This window comes from Oryctolagus cuniculus, chromosome 1 (genome assembly GCF_051225735.1).
Source record: "Oryctolagus cuniculus isolate XC-2025 breed Fujian yellow rabbit chromosome 1, ASM5122573v1, whole genome shotgun sequence".
NCBI lineage: Eukaryota > Metazoa > Chordata > Mammalia > Lagomorpha > Leporidae > Oryctolagus > Oryctolagus cuniculus.
In genome coordinates this window covers 111211956-111227132 of record NC_142867.1, presented here as the reverse complement: position 1 = coordinate 111227132, position 15177 = coordinate 111211956, and the positions used below count along the sequence as shown (strand labels likewise).

General features: G+C 50.7%; 1 protein-coding gene across 1 annotated transcript in view; it reads left to right on the top strand.

Annotated features, from left to right (window-relative positions):
- Window positions 1-4114: 4114 nt before the first annotated feature.
- Window positions 4115-15177, top strand: part of CBL (Cbl proto-oncogene) — an 85891-nt gene continuing 74828 nt past the window's right edge. The window contains exon 1 of the mRNA XM_051837710.3: window positions 4115-4445. Within this exon, the coding sequence (XP_051693670.1) occupies window positions 4251-4445 (195 nt within the window). The 5' untranslated portion in view covers window positions 4115-4250. The remainder of the gene's footprint in view (window positions 4446-15177) is intronic.

Genomic DNA, 15177 nt, shown 5'->3' with positions numbered 1-15177 from the left:
ACTCTCTCTCTGTCTCTACCTCTCTCTGTAACTCTGTCTTTCAAATAAATAAAAATAAATCTTTAAAAAAGTATATAATCCTTTGAAATCATTATTGTGTTTTTTAATAGTTTTATTCTTTCTTCTAGCTTATTTATTTATTTAAGATTTATTTATTTCAAAGGCAGAGTTACAGAGAGACAGAGGCAGATGAAGAGAGAGAGAGCCATCTTCCATCCACTGGTTCATTCCCCAGATGGCTGCAATGGCCAGAGCTGTGCCCATCTGAAGCCAGGAGCCAGGAGCTTCTTCTGGGTCTCCCACACGTGTGCAGGGACCCAAGGACTTTCCCAGGCCACAGCAGCACTCTATCTTTCAAATAAATAAATAAATAAATCTAAAAACTCTTTTTTTGACAGGTAGAGTTATAGACAGAGAGAGAGAGAGAGAGAGAAAGGTCTTCCCTCTGTTGGTTCACCCCTCAAATGGCCACCATGGCCGGCGCATCACTGATCCAAAGCCAGGAGCCAGGTGCTTCTCCTGGTCTCCCATGCGGGTGCAGGAGCCCAAGCACTTGGGCCATCCTCCACTGCCCTCCCGGGCCACAGCAGAGAGCTGGATTGAAAGAGGAGCAACCGGGACTAGAACCTGCACCCATATGGGATGCTGGCGCCACAGGCAGAGGATTAGCCAAGTGAGCCATGGCACCGGCCCAAAACTTTTTTAAAGTTTTATTTTTATTTATTTGAAAGGCACTGGGTGGGTGGGTGGGGGGCTGGTGTTATGGCATAGTGGGTAAAGCCTCCCCCTGCGGTGCCAATATCCTATGGGGGCACCGGTTTATGTCCTGGCTTCTCCACTTCCAATCCAGCTGCCTGCTAATGGCCTGGGAAAAGCAGCTGAAGATAGCCCAGGTGTTTGGACCCCTGCCACCCAGGTGGGAGACCCAGAAGAAGCTCCTGGCTTCAGTTGTCTAGAGAGTAAAATAGTAGATGGAAGATCTCTCTGTAACTCTGATTTTGAAAGTAAATAAATAAATCATTTTTTAAAAGGCAGTGTGTCGGAAGGAGAAAGAAAAATATTTATCCCTTGGTTCACTTCCCAAATGGCCGCAGTGGTTGGAGCTGGGCCGGGCTACAGCCGGGAGCCAGGAACTGTATCCAGGTCTGCCATGTGAGTGCATGGACCCCAGCACTTGGCCCTCCTTCCACTGATTTCTGAGGCGCGTTAGCAGGAAGCTGGATAGAAGCTGAGCAGCCTGGACTCTTAGCACTCAGGAGTGGCATGCTGGCAACTTAGCTCACTGTGCCACAGTGCTGCCGGCTTCTTCTAATCTTGAAACGTGTTTTCCATTTATCCTCCCTCCAGAACCACCTCCCTCTGCCTTGAAATTCAGTGTGGGTTCCTGTGCCCCTCCTGTGGGGACTTTTCCCATGGAACGGTGTGTGTCTCCTTTAGCTGGTGAAGGAAATTATCCCGAGGCTAAGGATTATGGGATACAAGCACCATGTCGTGTCAGAGGGGCATTTCCTTTCCAAGTTCGTTCAGTTAACTGACGTTCAGGTGCAGAAGGAGGATGTGGTTTGGGGTGAAGTGGCACCAGATGAACCAGCTCTAACAAAACCCAGAGTGGGAATAACGCCGTGATCAACAATTCAACACCAGCTCTAGGACATTTTTTGTTTTTTATTTGCAAGGCAGAGTTATAGAAAGAGAGAAGGAGAGACAGAGAGAAAGGTCTCCCACCCATTGGGCTCATTCCCCAAATGGCCACAACAGCCGGGGCTGGGCTGTTCGGAAGCCAGGAGCCAGGAGCTTCTGGATCTCCCACGTGGGTGGCAGGGGCCCAAGCCTCTACCACAACCCAGACACATTTGCAGGGATCTGGATCAGAAGTGGAGCAGCCAGGACTAGAACTGGGCACTGCGGGTGGTGGCTTAACCTGCTACGCCACAACGCCGGGCCCCTCTGGGACATTTTTGAAAAAAAGCCAAATAAAAGTTGGGAGAAGAAGGTTGCTGTTTTCGCATGAACCCCATCTTTGGAAAGCTCACTGTTGTAGGACTCTGTCCTGAACGGAGCCTACCCATGGGGCATTCTGAAGAGGTACAGTGGAGCCAAAGCCCACTCTTTCTCTTTGATTCAAGTAAGACAGACCAGCCATACATAGGTTAGAAGAAACATGATGTGCTGCATTGGAAGCAAAATGAACGTGATCCATCTCCAGGCCATGCAGAGCTCACTGGAGCTCACTATATGCCAAATGTGTAGTGCACACCTGGACAAGCACACACCCGCTCCACAGGTCCCTGTCTTAGCTGAACATCGTCCGACTCTGAAAAACAGGCTCCTGCATGTGCACTGCGCTAGGTACTGCAGAAGATCCAAAGGCCAGCCGGCACTGCACATGTTAAGGCGCAATGGGTGTAAGACATGAGTGGGTATGCAAATCAGAGAGGGCAGGGTTGCTTGCAGCTGGAATGTGTGGCCAGGACAGTATTCCAAGTGGAGCTTGAAGAGTGGCTTGGATTTTAGGTGCACACTTCGGGCAGGCTGCTCTGCGTAGTGGTGGGGAGAAAGAATTGTGGTGCAGTGAGTGCCCCATTGAGGGACATACGGATCAGGGAATCGTATAGAAGTAGAAGGGGCTCACTCTGCAGTTAGACCCCCACGGGAGTTTTATTCTGGAGATAACGGGGAATCCCTCGGTGGATGCTTCTGTTTCCAGGTGCGAACTGATCAAAGGGCATTCTACTGATTAATAGGAAGTGACGCTGACTCCAAAGTCAATCTTAGATAAAAGCGATTGCTTAGCAAGAGTAGGACGTCCGGCTGCGAGGCCCTTGAGTTCTAAGACGCTGTCCTCTCCTGCAGAGCCCATGACAACTACTTGAGGCCGGGTCGGCTGTCAAGGGCTTCGCGGAAGGGCGGAGCCGGGCAGAGCCGAGCCCGAGACACACGTGCGCCGGCCAGCGCCCAGAGCCGAGGCCGGGCGCAGCGAGTCGGGGCGGGGCGCGGGGCCCCTCTGGAAGGGAAGTTCCTATTTTCGAAGTTCTCCCAGCGGAACTTTTAGAGAAGTGGAAGTGCCTGGAGCTGCCTTCTGTCCCCCGCGCTGCCGCGGGCTCGCAGCTTTGGGGGCGGGCCCGCCGGACCTGCGGTGCGGTGCCGAGCCGGGAGCGAGTCCCAGAAAGGGAACCAGTCTCTGCGGAGCAGAGGGGGCGAGAACCGAAAAAGGGAACTCTGCTTGCACGAGGTCAGAGGGCCTGAGTGTCGCAAGCCTCTCTGGGGCCTAGGGACGGCATCCAGCAGCCCGCAGCGCGCGTGTTCCTCGTCGTTTTCCTTTTTAAAAGTTTTATTCACTTATTTGAAAGGTAGAGCTGGAGAGAGCCAGAAGCTTCATCCAGGTCTCCCACGTGGGTGGCACCTGAGCCATCTGCCGCTGCTCTCCCAGGAGCATTAGCAGGGAGCTGGATCGGAAGTGGAGCAACCAGGACTTGAACTGGGGCCCATGTGGGATGCAGCCGCCACAGCGCCCGCACCCCAGTCGCTTCTTAGTGAAGATTCTTAAATACCAGTGGGTGGGGAAACCACCCCCACCATTTTCCCACCATCTGAAGAAGCCAATAACTCTAGGCCCAACTTCCTCATCGTGCAGGCGTAGGGAGAAGGCCTCATGTGAAGAGATTTTCCGTGGTCACCTGCCCTAATTCAGACACGCCGGGGACCCACGGCCGGAGCGCCCACCACCTCCAGCCCATCCTGGGCACCGAGGGCTCGGCCCCTGGCCTAGTGCGCAGACTCCGCGCTGTCCCTCCCTCCCTCCCTCCCGGCCGCCGTTCCCCGCTTGTCCAGCAGAGGGCGCAGGCGCCAAGGCTCGGCTGGCCCCGCCCCGGCCCGCCCCCCGGGGGTAGAGTCGGTGGCGCGGGGGCGGGGGGCGCCGGCCGCGGAAACTTGGCCGCGGTTTTCCCGGCGCTGCGGGCACGCCGGCGGCTCGTGCGCGGGGTCGCTGCCGGGCCCTGAGCGGCCGCCCGCTTCCGCGAGCTCGCTGCTCGGCCGCCGGCGCGCACCCGCTCTCGGGCTCGCGCTCTCGGAAGGGGCGCGCCCCGCGCTCTCCCGGCGCCGCCCACTCCCCTCCCGGCGGCCGCTCCTCCCTCGGCCCGGAGAGCCGGCGGCGGCGGCGGCGGCCGGGAGAGGCCCCTCCTTCACGCCCTCCTTCTCTCCCTCGCTCGCAGCCGAGCGGAGCCGGCTGGGCCCGGGAGCGTCCCCGAGCCATGGCCGGCAACGTGAAAAAGAGCTCTGGGGCCGGGGGCGGCGGCGGCTCCGGGGGCTCGGGCTCGGGCGGCCTGATCGGGCTCATGAAAGACGCCTTCCAGCCGCACCACCACCACCACCACCACCTCAGCCCCCATCCGCCGGGCGCCGTGGACAAGAAGATGGTGGAGAAGTGCTGGAAGCTCATGGACAAGGTGAAGGCCCGCGGCGGACCGCGGCGCGGGGTGGGCGTGGGCGGAGGGGCCGCGGGCGGCGAGGGCGGACGGAGGAAGCGGGGGGAGGGGCCGGCCGGGCGAGGCCGGGGCGCCGTGGGGCCGCGGGCCGGGGGCCGGGAGACAAAGCCGGGGCGGGGGCTGCGTGGACGGTGGAGCCGCGAGCCCCCGGGGCGGAAGTGCCGCGGGGGTGCGGGGATGTGGGTCACGGAGCGGGCCCCGGGAGACGGGCGGGAGGGGGCGCGGAAGTGTGGGATGAGTGGCCTGAGGAGTCGGGGTGCGGTGCTGCGCGATGGCCTGGGGAAGCGGGGTGCGGTGTGTTCTCATTCAGATGTTAGCGCCGAGGTGGGAGAAACGGGATCTTCCAGTGGGCCCGGCTCAGGTGTCTGTCAGCCTCCGGGACTCGCGGATTTCACCACGACTGAGGGGAGAAGCCCCCTCCGCCGGGCGCGGGGTCCGGCGGGGCCGTCCGCGGGCCGCTGCTGTCGGTGGCGGGCCTGCAGGACCTGACTTGGACGCCTGGCGTTTGAACCGCTTTGCTTATCCGCTTCATTTTTTTTTTTTTTTTTTTTTTTTTTTTTGGAAAAAACAGAAGCAAACGGAACCCCTTGATATTTAGCCGCTGCCAGTGTGTCGTGAGACTTTGACTTCCTTATCGAGGTGCCTGAGAACGCAAGCCGGCGTGGGTGCTGGCGCTGGGAGGCGTGCGGGCGTCCGCGCAGGGCTTCGCTCTCGGTCGTGCGCCGGGGTAACTTACTTTGGCAGGGTGCGTGCTGCAGAGGGCCGGCGTCTGGAGGGAGCTGGCATGGTGTTAGTTCCTCTGGGGTGCGCTTCGTTTTCTTTGGTTCCTCTCTGGGCCTAGGTTCCTCTTCTGTAAAGTTCTTCATAGGTTGTTTTGGACTGGAAACAGCTAATAAAAAGGTTATGAAGCCCTTGGCAGATGTAAATGTGCTATATAAATGCTTACTGAGTCCCGTAGTGCATACCAGTGGTTTCAGAGCCACTTCTTCAGGGCTGGTATCTCCCAGGCCAGAGGATTCTGTGTAATGTAACAAGTGTTTCTATGTTGACTATCAGTGGTGTAATAGTGATTTCATTATTAGAACTTGTCATAAAACCATGACAGAAGGTTGGGTGTGCTGACATCTTTTAAAAAGTGTGTCGAATCTATTCAGAATCTGCAGTTTGAAGGTTTGCGTTTTACAGATTGACCATTAAGCACTCAAAAGATTCTTGTGGTGTAGAAAAAATGAGCATTTTTAAGTAGTTTCTCACAGAAGATGGTGGTGCGGTAGATCAGAATTTTATTGATTCGTGCCTTCTCCTTAAAAGTAATACATTTTTTTAAATTAAACTTGTGTGTTTCTGTAAATAAAGGATGTATTACAGAGAAGATAGTTCAAATAAAATTCTCCCCTAAGTTACTCTCTCATCTCTTTAAAGGTGATGCATTTTGATTCCCGCAGAATGTTTAATTATTTGGAAAGGATAAAGACTCAAAGTTTTGAGGCAAAACTACTTTTTAGGTTTTGATAGTTTTGGCCGGCACCGCGGCTCAATAGGCTAATCCTCCGCCTTGCAGCGCCGGCACACCGGGTTCTAGTCCCGGTCGGGGCACCGGATTCTGTCCCGGTTGCCCCTCTTCCAGGCCGGCTCTCTGCTGTGGCCCAGGAGTGCAGTGGAGGATGGCCCAAGTACTTGGGCCCTGCACCCCGTGGGAGACCAGGAGAAGCACCTGGCTCCGGGCTTCAGATCGGTGCAGTGCGCCAGCCGCAGCGGCCATTGGAGGGTGAACCAACGGCAAAAGGAAGACCTTTCTCTCTGTCTCTCTCTCACTGTCCACTCTGCCTGTCAAAAAAAAAAAAAAAAAAAAAAAGGTTTTGATAGTTTTAGAAGGGGTTCTAACTTTTTCTTTTTAGTGTAGGGAGAGATACGTTTTGTTTTCTTTTTAAGATTTATGTATTTGGACCAGCACCGCGGCTCACTAGGCTAATCCTCCGCCTGCGGCACTGGCACCCCGGGTTCTAGTCCCAGACAGGGCGCCGGATTCTGTCCCGGTTGCTCCTCTTTGTTGCCCCTCTTCCAGTCCAGCTCTCTGCTGTGGCCCGGGAGTGCAGTGGAGGATGGCCCAAGTGCTTGGGCCCCTGCACCTGCATGGGAGAAGCACCTGGCTCCTGGCTTAGGATCAGTGGGGCGCGCCGGCCGTAGCGGCCATTTGGGGGATGAACCAATGGAAGGAAGACCTTTCTTTTTTCTTTCTTTTTTTTTTTTTTTTTTTTTTTTTTGAGAGGCAGAGTGGACAGTGAGAGAGAGAGAGACAGAGAGAAAGGTCTTCCTTTTCCGTTGGTTCACCCCCCAATGGCGGCTGTGGCCGGCGCAGCGCGCTGATCCGAAGCCAGGAGCCAGGCACCTCTCCTGGTCTCCCTTGCAGGTGCAGGGCCCAAGCACTTGGGCCATCCTCTGCTGCACTCCTGGGCCACAGCAGAGAGCTGGACTGGAAGAGGAGCAACTGGGACAGAATCTGGCGCCCTGATGGGGACTAGAACCTGGGATGCCGGCGCCGTAGGCGGAGGATTAGCCTGTTGAGCTGTGGCGCCGGCCAGAAGGAAGACCTTTCTCTCTATCTCTCTTTCTTTGTCTAACTCTGCCTGTTAAAAAATAAATAAATAAAATAAAAAATTAAAAAAAAAGATTTATGTATTTGAAAGGTAGAGTTACAGAAAGAGTGAGCAAGAGACAGAGAGATCCTTTATCTGCTAGTCCACCCCTATAACTGACCATAACGGCTGGGGCTAGGCCAGGCCAGAGCCAGGAGCTTGGAACTCCATCTAGGTCTCCCACATGAGTGGCAGAGGCTCGGGTACTTCTCAGGCACCTTAGCAGGGAGCGGGATCAGAAGTGGAGCAGCTGGGACTCCAGCCAGTGCCCATGGGATGCCCACGCTGCAGGTGGTGGTTTAACCCTCTGTGCCACAGTGCTGGCCCCAGTCTCAAACGATGATTTTAGTTTTGTCTGTGTCCCATGTCACGTGTTAGGTTTTCTGATGTGAAAACCTGGTACTTCCTGATGTGTTAGTCTGATAGGTTCATGCTGCTCTCCGGATTTTCTGAACACTTCTGTAATTTTAGATTGCACCATCTCTTTTACTCTTTTTTATAACTATTTTTTTAAATTATTTATTTGAAAGGCAGAATTACAGAGAGACAGAGGCAGAGAGAGGTCTTCCACCCACTGGTTCACTCCCTAGATGGCTGCTATGGCTGGAGCTGTGCTGATCCAAAGCCAGGAGTCAAGGGCCCAAGCACTTGGCCATCTTCCACTGCCTTCCCAGGGCATAACAGAGAGCTGGATCGGAAGTGAAGCAGCCGAGACTCGAACTGGCGCCCATATGGGATACTGGCACTGCATGTGGAGGCTTTACCTGGTACACCATAGTTTTCCCCCCCGCCCCCATATTCTTTGTTGTTACAACTCTAAAAAAAATGTAAGAGCTATTCTTAGCTTGCTGGTGTAAGTAAATTTGCCTACCCCTTTAGATTTGTACTATGTCTTTATTTTTAAATATTTATTTTATTTGGGGAGTGGAGCAATGAGAGAGATTGTTTACTTCCAACCACTGGTTCACTCCCCAAATGTCTGCAAATGGCTGGGGCTGAGCCAGGGCCAGAGCCAGAGCCAGGAACAACTCAGTCCAGGTGTCCCTTATGAGCGGCCGGAACCCAGTCTCTGAGCCATCACTGCTGCCCCTAAGATCTGCAGAGCAGGACGCTGGAGCCAGGAGCTGAGTATTAAACTCAGGTTCTCTGCCTGATATGGGATGTGGGCATTTTAACCACCAGACCAAATACCTGCTCCTTTTTTTTTTTTTTTTTTTTTGACAGGCAGAGTGGATAGTGAGAGAGAGAGAAAGGTCTTCCTTTGCCGTTGGTTCACCCTCCAATGGTGCGCTGCGGCCCGCGCACTGCGCTGATCCGATGGCAGGAGCCAGGTACTTGTCCTGGTCTCCCATGGGGTGCAGGGCCCAAGCACTTGGGCCATCCTCCACTGCACTCCCGGGGCACAGCAGAGAGCTGGCCTGGAAGAGGGGCAACTGGGACAGAATCCGGCGCCCCGACTGGGACTAGAACCCGGTGTGCCGGCGCTGCAAGGTGGAGGATTAGCCTAGTGAGCTGCGGTGCCGGCCTTGCTCCTTTGTTTTTATTCTATTCCTTCTTATTTATTTGTTTCTAAAGACAGACCAACTCAGACCCTCTAGATAGTCTGAGGTTTTTTTTTTTTTTTTTTTTAAGTTTATTTGCTTTTTTGTTTTTTTAAGATTCATTTATTTATTTGAAAGGCAGAGTGATGGGGGGGAGAGATAGAGATAGAGATAGAGAGAGAGAGAGAGAGAGAGAGAGAGAGAGAGAGAAAGAGAGAGCACACACAAGCTTTCACCTGCTGGTTCATTCCCCAAATGGCCAAAACAGCCAGAGCTAGACCAATCTAAAGCTAGGAGGCAGAAACGCCATCTGGGTCTCCTATATGGGAGGTGAGGTCATTATCTGCTGCTTTCCCAGGCGCGTTAGTAGGAACACAGATCGAAGTGGAGCAGCAAGCACACAGACTGGCACTCTCATATATGTCAACATCGCACATAGTGGTTTAACCCACTGTGCCACCACGAGGGCCCCTACTTAATTTTTATGTATTTGAAGGCAGACGCTTGGCGGGGTGGGGCAGGGAGATATCTTCCATCTAGCTTTCTTTCTTTTTTAAAGATTTATTTATTTGAAAGTCAGAGTTACAAGAATGGGAGAGAGATCGATCTTCTATAAGCTGATTCACCCCAAAAATGGCTGCAGCTGTCTGGGCTGGGCCAGGCTGAAGCCAGGAACTTAAGCTGTTTCCTTACATCTTTCATCTGCCGGTTCCCTCCCCAAATGCCTGCAGCAGGCAGAGCTGGGCCCAGCCGAAGCCAGGAGCCAGGAACTCCATCCAGGTCTTCACATGGGTGGCATGGCAAAGACCCATAGGATGTGCATTAGCGGGAAGTGCATTAGCAGGAAGCTGTGTGCGATGCAGAAGCAGCATTTGACCCCAGGCACTCTGACATGCAGTGTAAGCGTTCCAAGTGGCAGCTTAACCTGCCGCTCCCATCCCAATGTTGTTACTTTAAATTAGTTTGCATCCTTAAAACATTAAGGGGTTGATGGTTTTTATGAGATACACTATATTAGAAAAAAATTTTTTTTACAGATTTATTTATTTATTTGAAAGAGTTACAGAGAGGCAGAGGCAGAGAGAGAGAGAGAGAGAGAGAGAGAGAGAGATGTTTTCCATCTGCTGGTTCACTCCCCAAATGGCCGGAATGGCTGGAGCTGAGCCTATCTGAAACCAGGAGCCAGGAGCTTCTTCTGGGTCTCCCAAGTGGGTGCAGGGGCCCAAAGATTTGGGCCATCTTCTACTGCTTTCCCAGGCCATAATAGCTGGATTGGAAGTGGAGCATCTGGTACTTGAACTAGTACCCATATGGGATGCCAGCACTGCAGGTGGCAGCTTTACCCGCTACACCACAGTGCTGGCTCCAAAAATTCTTTTCTTTAAAGTGTAAGTTTTGGGGCCAGCCTTGTAGCTTAGCAGGTAAAGCTGCCACCTGTAAGGCTTGGACATTCTATATGGGTGCAGATATGAGTCTTGGCTGCTCCACTTCTCTGATCCAGCTCTCTGCTAATGTGCCTGGGAAAGCAGCAGAAGATGGCCCAATTGCTTGGGCCCCTGCCATCCACATGGGAGACCTGGATGCAGCTCCTGGCTCCTGGCTTTGGCCTGGCCTAACTCTGGCCATTGTGGCCATTTGGGGAGTGAACCAGCAGATGGAAGATATTGCTCTCTCTCCTCCTCTCTGTAATTCTGCTTTTCAAATAAATAAAAAAATAAATCTAAAAAAAGAGATTTAGTTCACTTATTTGAAAAGCAGAGTTACACACAGAGAGAGAGAGAGACAGAGATCTTCCATCTGCTGGTTCACTCTATACGGGATGCTGGTGTTTCAGGTGGCAGCTTTATCACCTGCAGCGACGCCTCGGCGCTGGCCCTATGCTAGACTTTGTAATCCTTCTTTTAGTGCGTGCTCCTGCTTGTCAATGGTTTTCTGTAAAGTGCTAAGCAGTGTCTTGCCAGCGTCGCCTCCACAGTCCTGTGCTTATCAAGTTCTTTGATTGCAACAAGAGGCCATGTGGGTCAGTTGGCCAATACTACATACACTTGTCCGAGCACGCTCTGTGGTGTCCACACAACCGTGCATTTCTTGGAATGGGTCTCGGTCGTTAAGCGACACTCGACTGTGTTAAGTGACCTTTGCAGGAACATAGCAGCACTCCTCCTGTTCTTTGCAGCGAAATAGGCATTCTCCGGGGTGCTGGGAAGGTGACGTTTAGCGTTCAGTGAACCACTGTTTGTCTACTTGTAAGTTAAAGGTTAGTGTTTCTTCAGGTACTGTGAGCTGGTTACTTGCATGGTGAGCACAGAGGCGTGTGCAGACTGTTTTCCCCGTATATTTAGTTGATGTTGTCCATGGTGGCATTTAACACTTTGAAATTTCAGCTTATTGACGCATCTGTCCGTCCCCCGACTAGAGCTTAACACAGTCTTCATTGGTTAGGGGAATCTGGTGGGAAATCTTTTTTTTAATGTGTGTGTGTGTTGAATTCAAGCAACATTTACCAAAAGTGGTTTTACTTTATGAAGGCAGGGTACAGTCATAGTAAAACATAATTTGTGTTGTTTTCATGCCTATTAAGAATTCCCTTAAGAGATGTAAAATTCCTCATTGTGAAACATGAATCAGTTGATTATTTCATGTGACTAGTGAAAAGTTTAAAAGGTATATAAAATAAAATAGAGGGGCTGGTGCTGTGGTGTAGCGGATAAAGCCACTGCTTACAGTTCTGGCATTCCATATGGGCACTGGTTCGAGTCCTGATGGCTCCACTTCTGATCCAGCTCCCTGCTAATGCACCTGGGAGAGCAGTAGAAGATGGCCCAAGTCCTTGGGCTCTGCACCTACATGGGAGACCCACAAAAAGCTCCCAGCTCCTGGCTTTGGAGTGGTCCAGCTCCAGCCTTTGTGGCCATTTGGAGAATGACCAGTGGATGGAATACTTTCTCTCTCTCTCTCTTTCTGCCTCTGCCTCTGCCTCTCCCTCTCTATAACTCTGCCTTTCAAATGAATAAACAAATCTTTAAAAAATAAAATAAAATAGAATTAGGCTGTGTTTGTTTTCTGACTTTGGCTGAAGTTTCTGGTGACTCTTACTATAAGAGTTTTTTTTTTTTTTTCTAAGGGGGGAGGGGACATAATTGATATCCATATCTACTCCTTTTTTTTAAAGATTTATTTTATTTATTTGAAAGTCAGAGTTACAGAGAGAGGTAGAGACAGAGAGGTCTTCCATCCATTGGTTCACTCTCCAGATGGCCACAACGGCCGGAGCTGCACTGATCTGAAGCCAGGAGCTTCTTCTGGGTCTCCCACATGGGTACTGGAGCCCAAGGACTTGGGCCATCCTCTACTGCTTTCCCAGGCCATAGCAGACAGCTGGATTGGAAGTGGAGCATTCGGGACTAGAACCAGTGCCCATATGGGATGCTGGTGCTTCAGGCCAGGGCTTTAACCCGCTGTGCCACAGTGCTGGCCCCGAGGAATTTTTATATTATTATTTAATTGAAAAGCAGAGAGACATATACCACACAGATACAGAGACAAGTGAAATTTCCCATCTCCTGGTTCACTCCTAAATGCCTGCACCAGCCAGAGCCAGGATGTGAGTCTGGGTCTCCCCTATTCAGGTCTGAACTACCAGAGCTGTCAGCTGCTCCCTTGCAGCCCGTACATTTATAGGAAGCTGGAAGCAGGAGGGAACCTGGGACTTGAACCCAGACTTGCTGATGAAGGACGCTGGCATTCCAAGCATCATAGTAACCGCTGTGCCAAATGCTCACCCCTAAAACATTTTTTTTTTTTTAATTTGAGAGGTAGAATTACAGAGAGAGGTGTAGACAGGAAGGTTTTCCATCCGCTGGTTCACTCCCCAGATGGCTGCAATATCTGGATTTGGGCCGATCTGAAGCCAAGAGCCAGGAGCTTCTTCCAGGTCTCCCACAACCAGGGCCCAAGCACATGGGAAACCTTCTGCTGTTTTTCCAGGCCATAGCAGAAAGCTGGATTGGAAGAGAAGCAGATGGAAAACAAACCAGTGCCCATATAGGATGCTGGTGCTGCAGGTGGAGACTTAGCCTACTATGCCACAGTGCTGGCCCTGTAAAGCCTGTTTTTAGTATGTTTTTAGCTAACAGTGTACATATAATAAATCTGATAAATCATGGTCATATTGCTCCCTGAGATTCCCCTTCAGCAGAGTTGTGTTATGTTCAAACATACACTATTTATACTGTGAAACATCATTTTCCTAACTTAATAATTAACCCTAACACATTAAAAGAAAACTGGAACTAAGTATTAGTTTGAAAGCTGAACCTAAATTTCAGTCACATTTTCCAGTGAAGTTAATTCTGATCTATGATAGGTTTGTTAGAGGGGGATATAATAAGCAAGCCATTGTGAAATGTTTTCATGATTAGCACATTTTGTGCTGGAAGGAAATAGGTGGGAGTAGTCAGCCAGGAGTTCTGGAAGCCAGCTTCAGCTCTCCCCACAGTGTTCCTTCCTGCAGCAGCTTCTCCCAGGAGGGGAGAGGGATGCCCGGGAGGGCTTTGGTGCACACACCCTGGGGATCCAGGCATGGAGATGTGGTGTCGTCCCAGTCGATGTTCCTGGGAGTCTCAGAAGACATCAGCAGGACTGGTTGCCTCGTCTACAGCTTTGGGAATGGATGGCGAGCTGCGCCTAGCACCTGGGCACCTTCTCACGGCCACCACTCACTGCTTGCATCTGCCGTGGAGGAAGACTTCAAAATGATGCCAGCTCAGAGGTGCTTTGTTGGGTGGGCTGGGAGCCTAGTTCCTGCCTCCTTCTTTTTAGACTCTTTTTGAACTAGCAGTATGGAACTTCAGCATCCTTTGAGAAAAACAAAAACGCAATTTATGAATCATAATCTATCCAGGACAAAATGTGAAAGTTCATTTTTACTGTCATACCCCAAACACCTGTCATTCTCAGAGGTGTCCCCAGTCTGTAGTTTGGAGTCTGTCCCCTCCAGCCTTTCCCTCTTCCTAAGTGGCTCTAAGAAGGCTGGACAGACAGCATTGCCCTTGAGAATGATTTATTAACTTCAGCAAGTAGCTGACTTTTAAGCATTTCATCACTTAAGACTGACAACTGGGGCCATTGTTGTGGGGTAGTAGGCTAAGCCTCTGCCTGTGGTGCCGTTATCCTATATAGGCACCAGTTTGAGTCCTGGCTGCTCTACCTCTGATCCAGTTCCTTGCTGATGGCCTGGGAAAACAACATAGGATGGCCCAAGTGCTTGGGCCCCTGCACCCATGTGGGAGACTCAGAAGAAGCTCCCAGATCCTGGCTTTGGATTGACCCAGCTCCAGATGTTGCATCCATTTGGAGAGTGAACCACGGATGGAAGACCCTTCTCAGTCTGTAACTCTGCCTCTCAAATAGATAAATAATTTTTTTAAAAAAGAAAACTAAGCACTAATAATTCCTGATATAATAGAGCACTTTACAGGTTTTTTGAGGATTTATGTATTTATTTGAAAGGCCAGAGTTACAGAGAGAGGGAGAGACATCTTCCCTCTGCTGGTTCACTCCCCAGATGGCTACAGCACTCCAGGACCAGAACAGGCTGAAGCCACAAGGCTGGAACTCTGTCCGCGTTTCCTTCATGGGTGGCAGGGGCCCATGTACTTGAACCAGCCTCTGCTGCTTCCCAGGCACATTAGCAGGGAGCTGGATTGGAAGCGCTCATGGGATGCAGGCATTGCAGGCAGAGGATTAACCTGCTGTGCCGCAGCACCAGCCCAAAGCAGTTTACAATTTCACATCTGCTGATACATCAGAAATCTCAAAATAATGTGTTTTATGAGAATGCAGCTGAGCTTCACAGAACTTAAGTAACCTTTCCAAGTCACCTAGCTCATACCTTTCCTTTTTCATGTGAGACTTGACTGTGTCGAGTGATTTCTTACATACTCATGCTTCTTGGACTTTAATGTGAATTCAGATCACCTGGGGATCTATTGACATGGAGATTCTAGGTCTGGGGTGGGGCCTGAGAATCTGCATTCCTGACCAGCTCCTAGGACTGGTCCAGGGACTGCGCTTGATACAGAAAGGCTCTGTACCATGTACCACAGTGGCTCTTATTTTAGACAAATAAATCAGCTTGACAGATCATTTTTCCTTAGGGATGGTGGTCGGAGATCTTATTTATGTTAAGATTTCAATTATTATGTTCTTAAATCATGAAAATAATACATACCTAAAATATATGTTTTAAAGCAGAAGTAGAATTTTCAAACAAAAATAGTTTGGTAATTTTTCTGCTTAAAGCTTTGCCACATTATAGAGATTTTCCATGTTAATACTATATATTTGTATAGGTCCCCCTTAAAATATTAAAAGTTAACTGTATAGAATTTTATGATAGGGACACACACATATATGTTTATTTAATAAGTTCATAGTGATACTATCTAGGTTACTTATAAAAATTGAAGTTCATTTTTTTGAAAGACAAAGCAACAGAGAAAGAGAGTGTGTGTG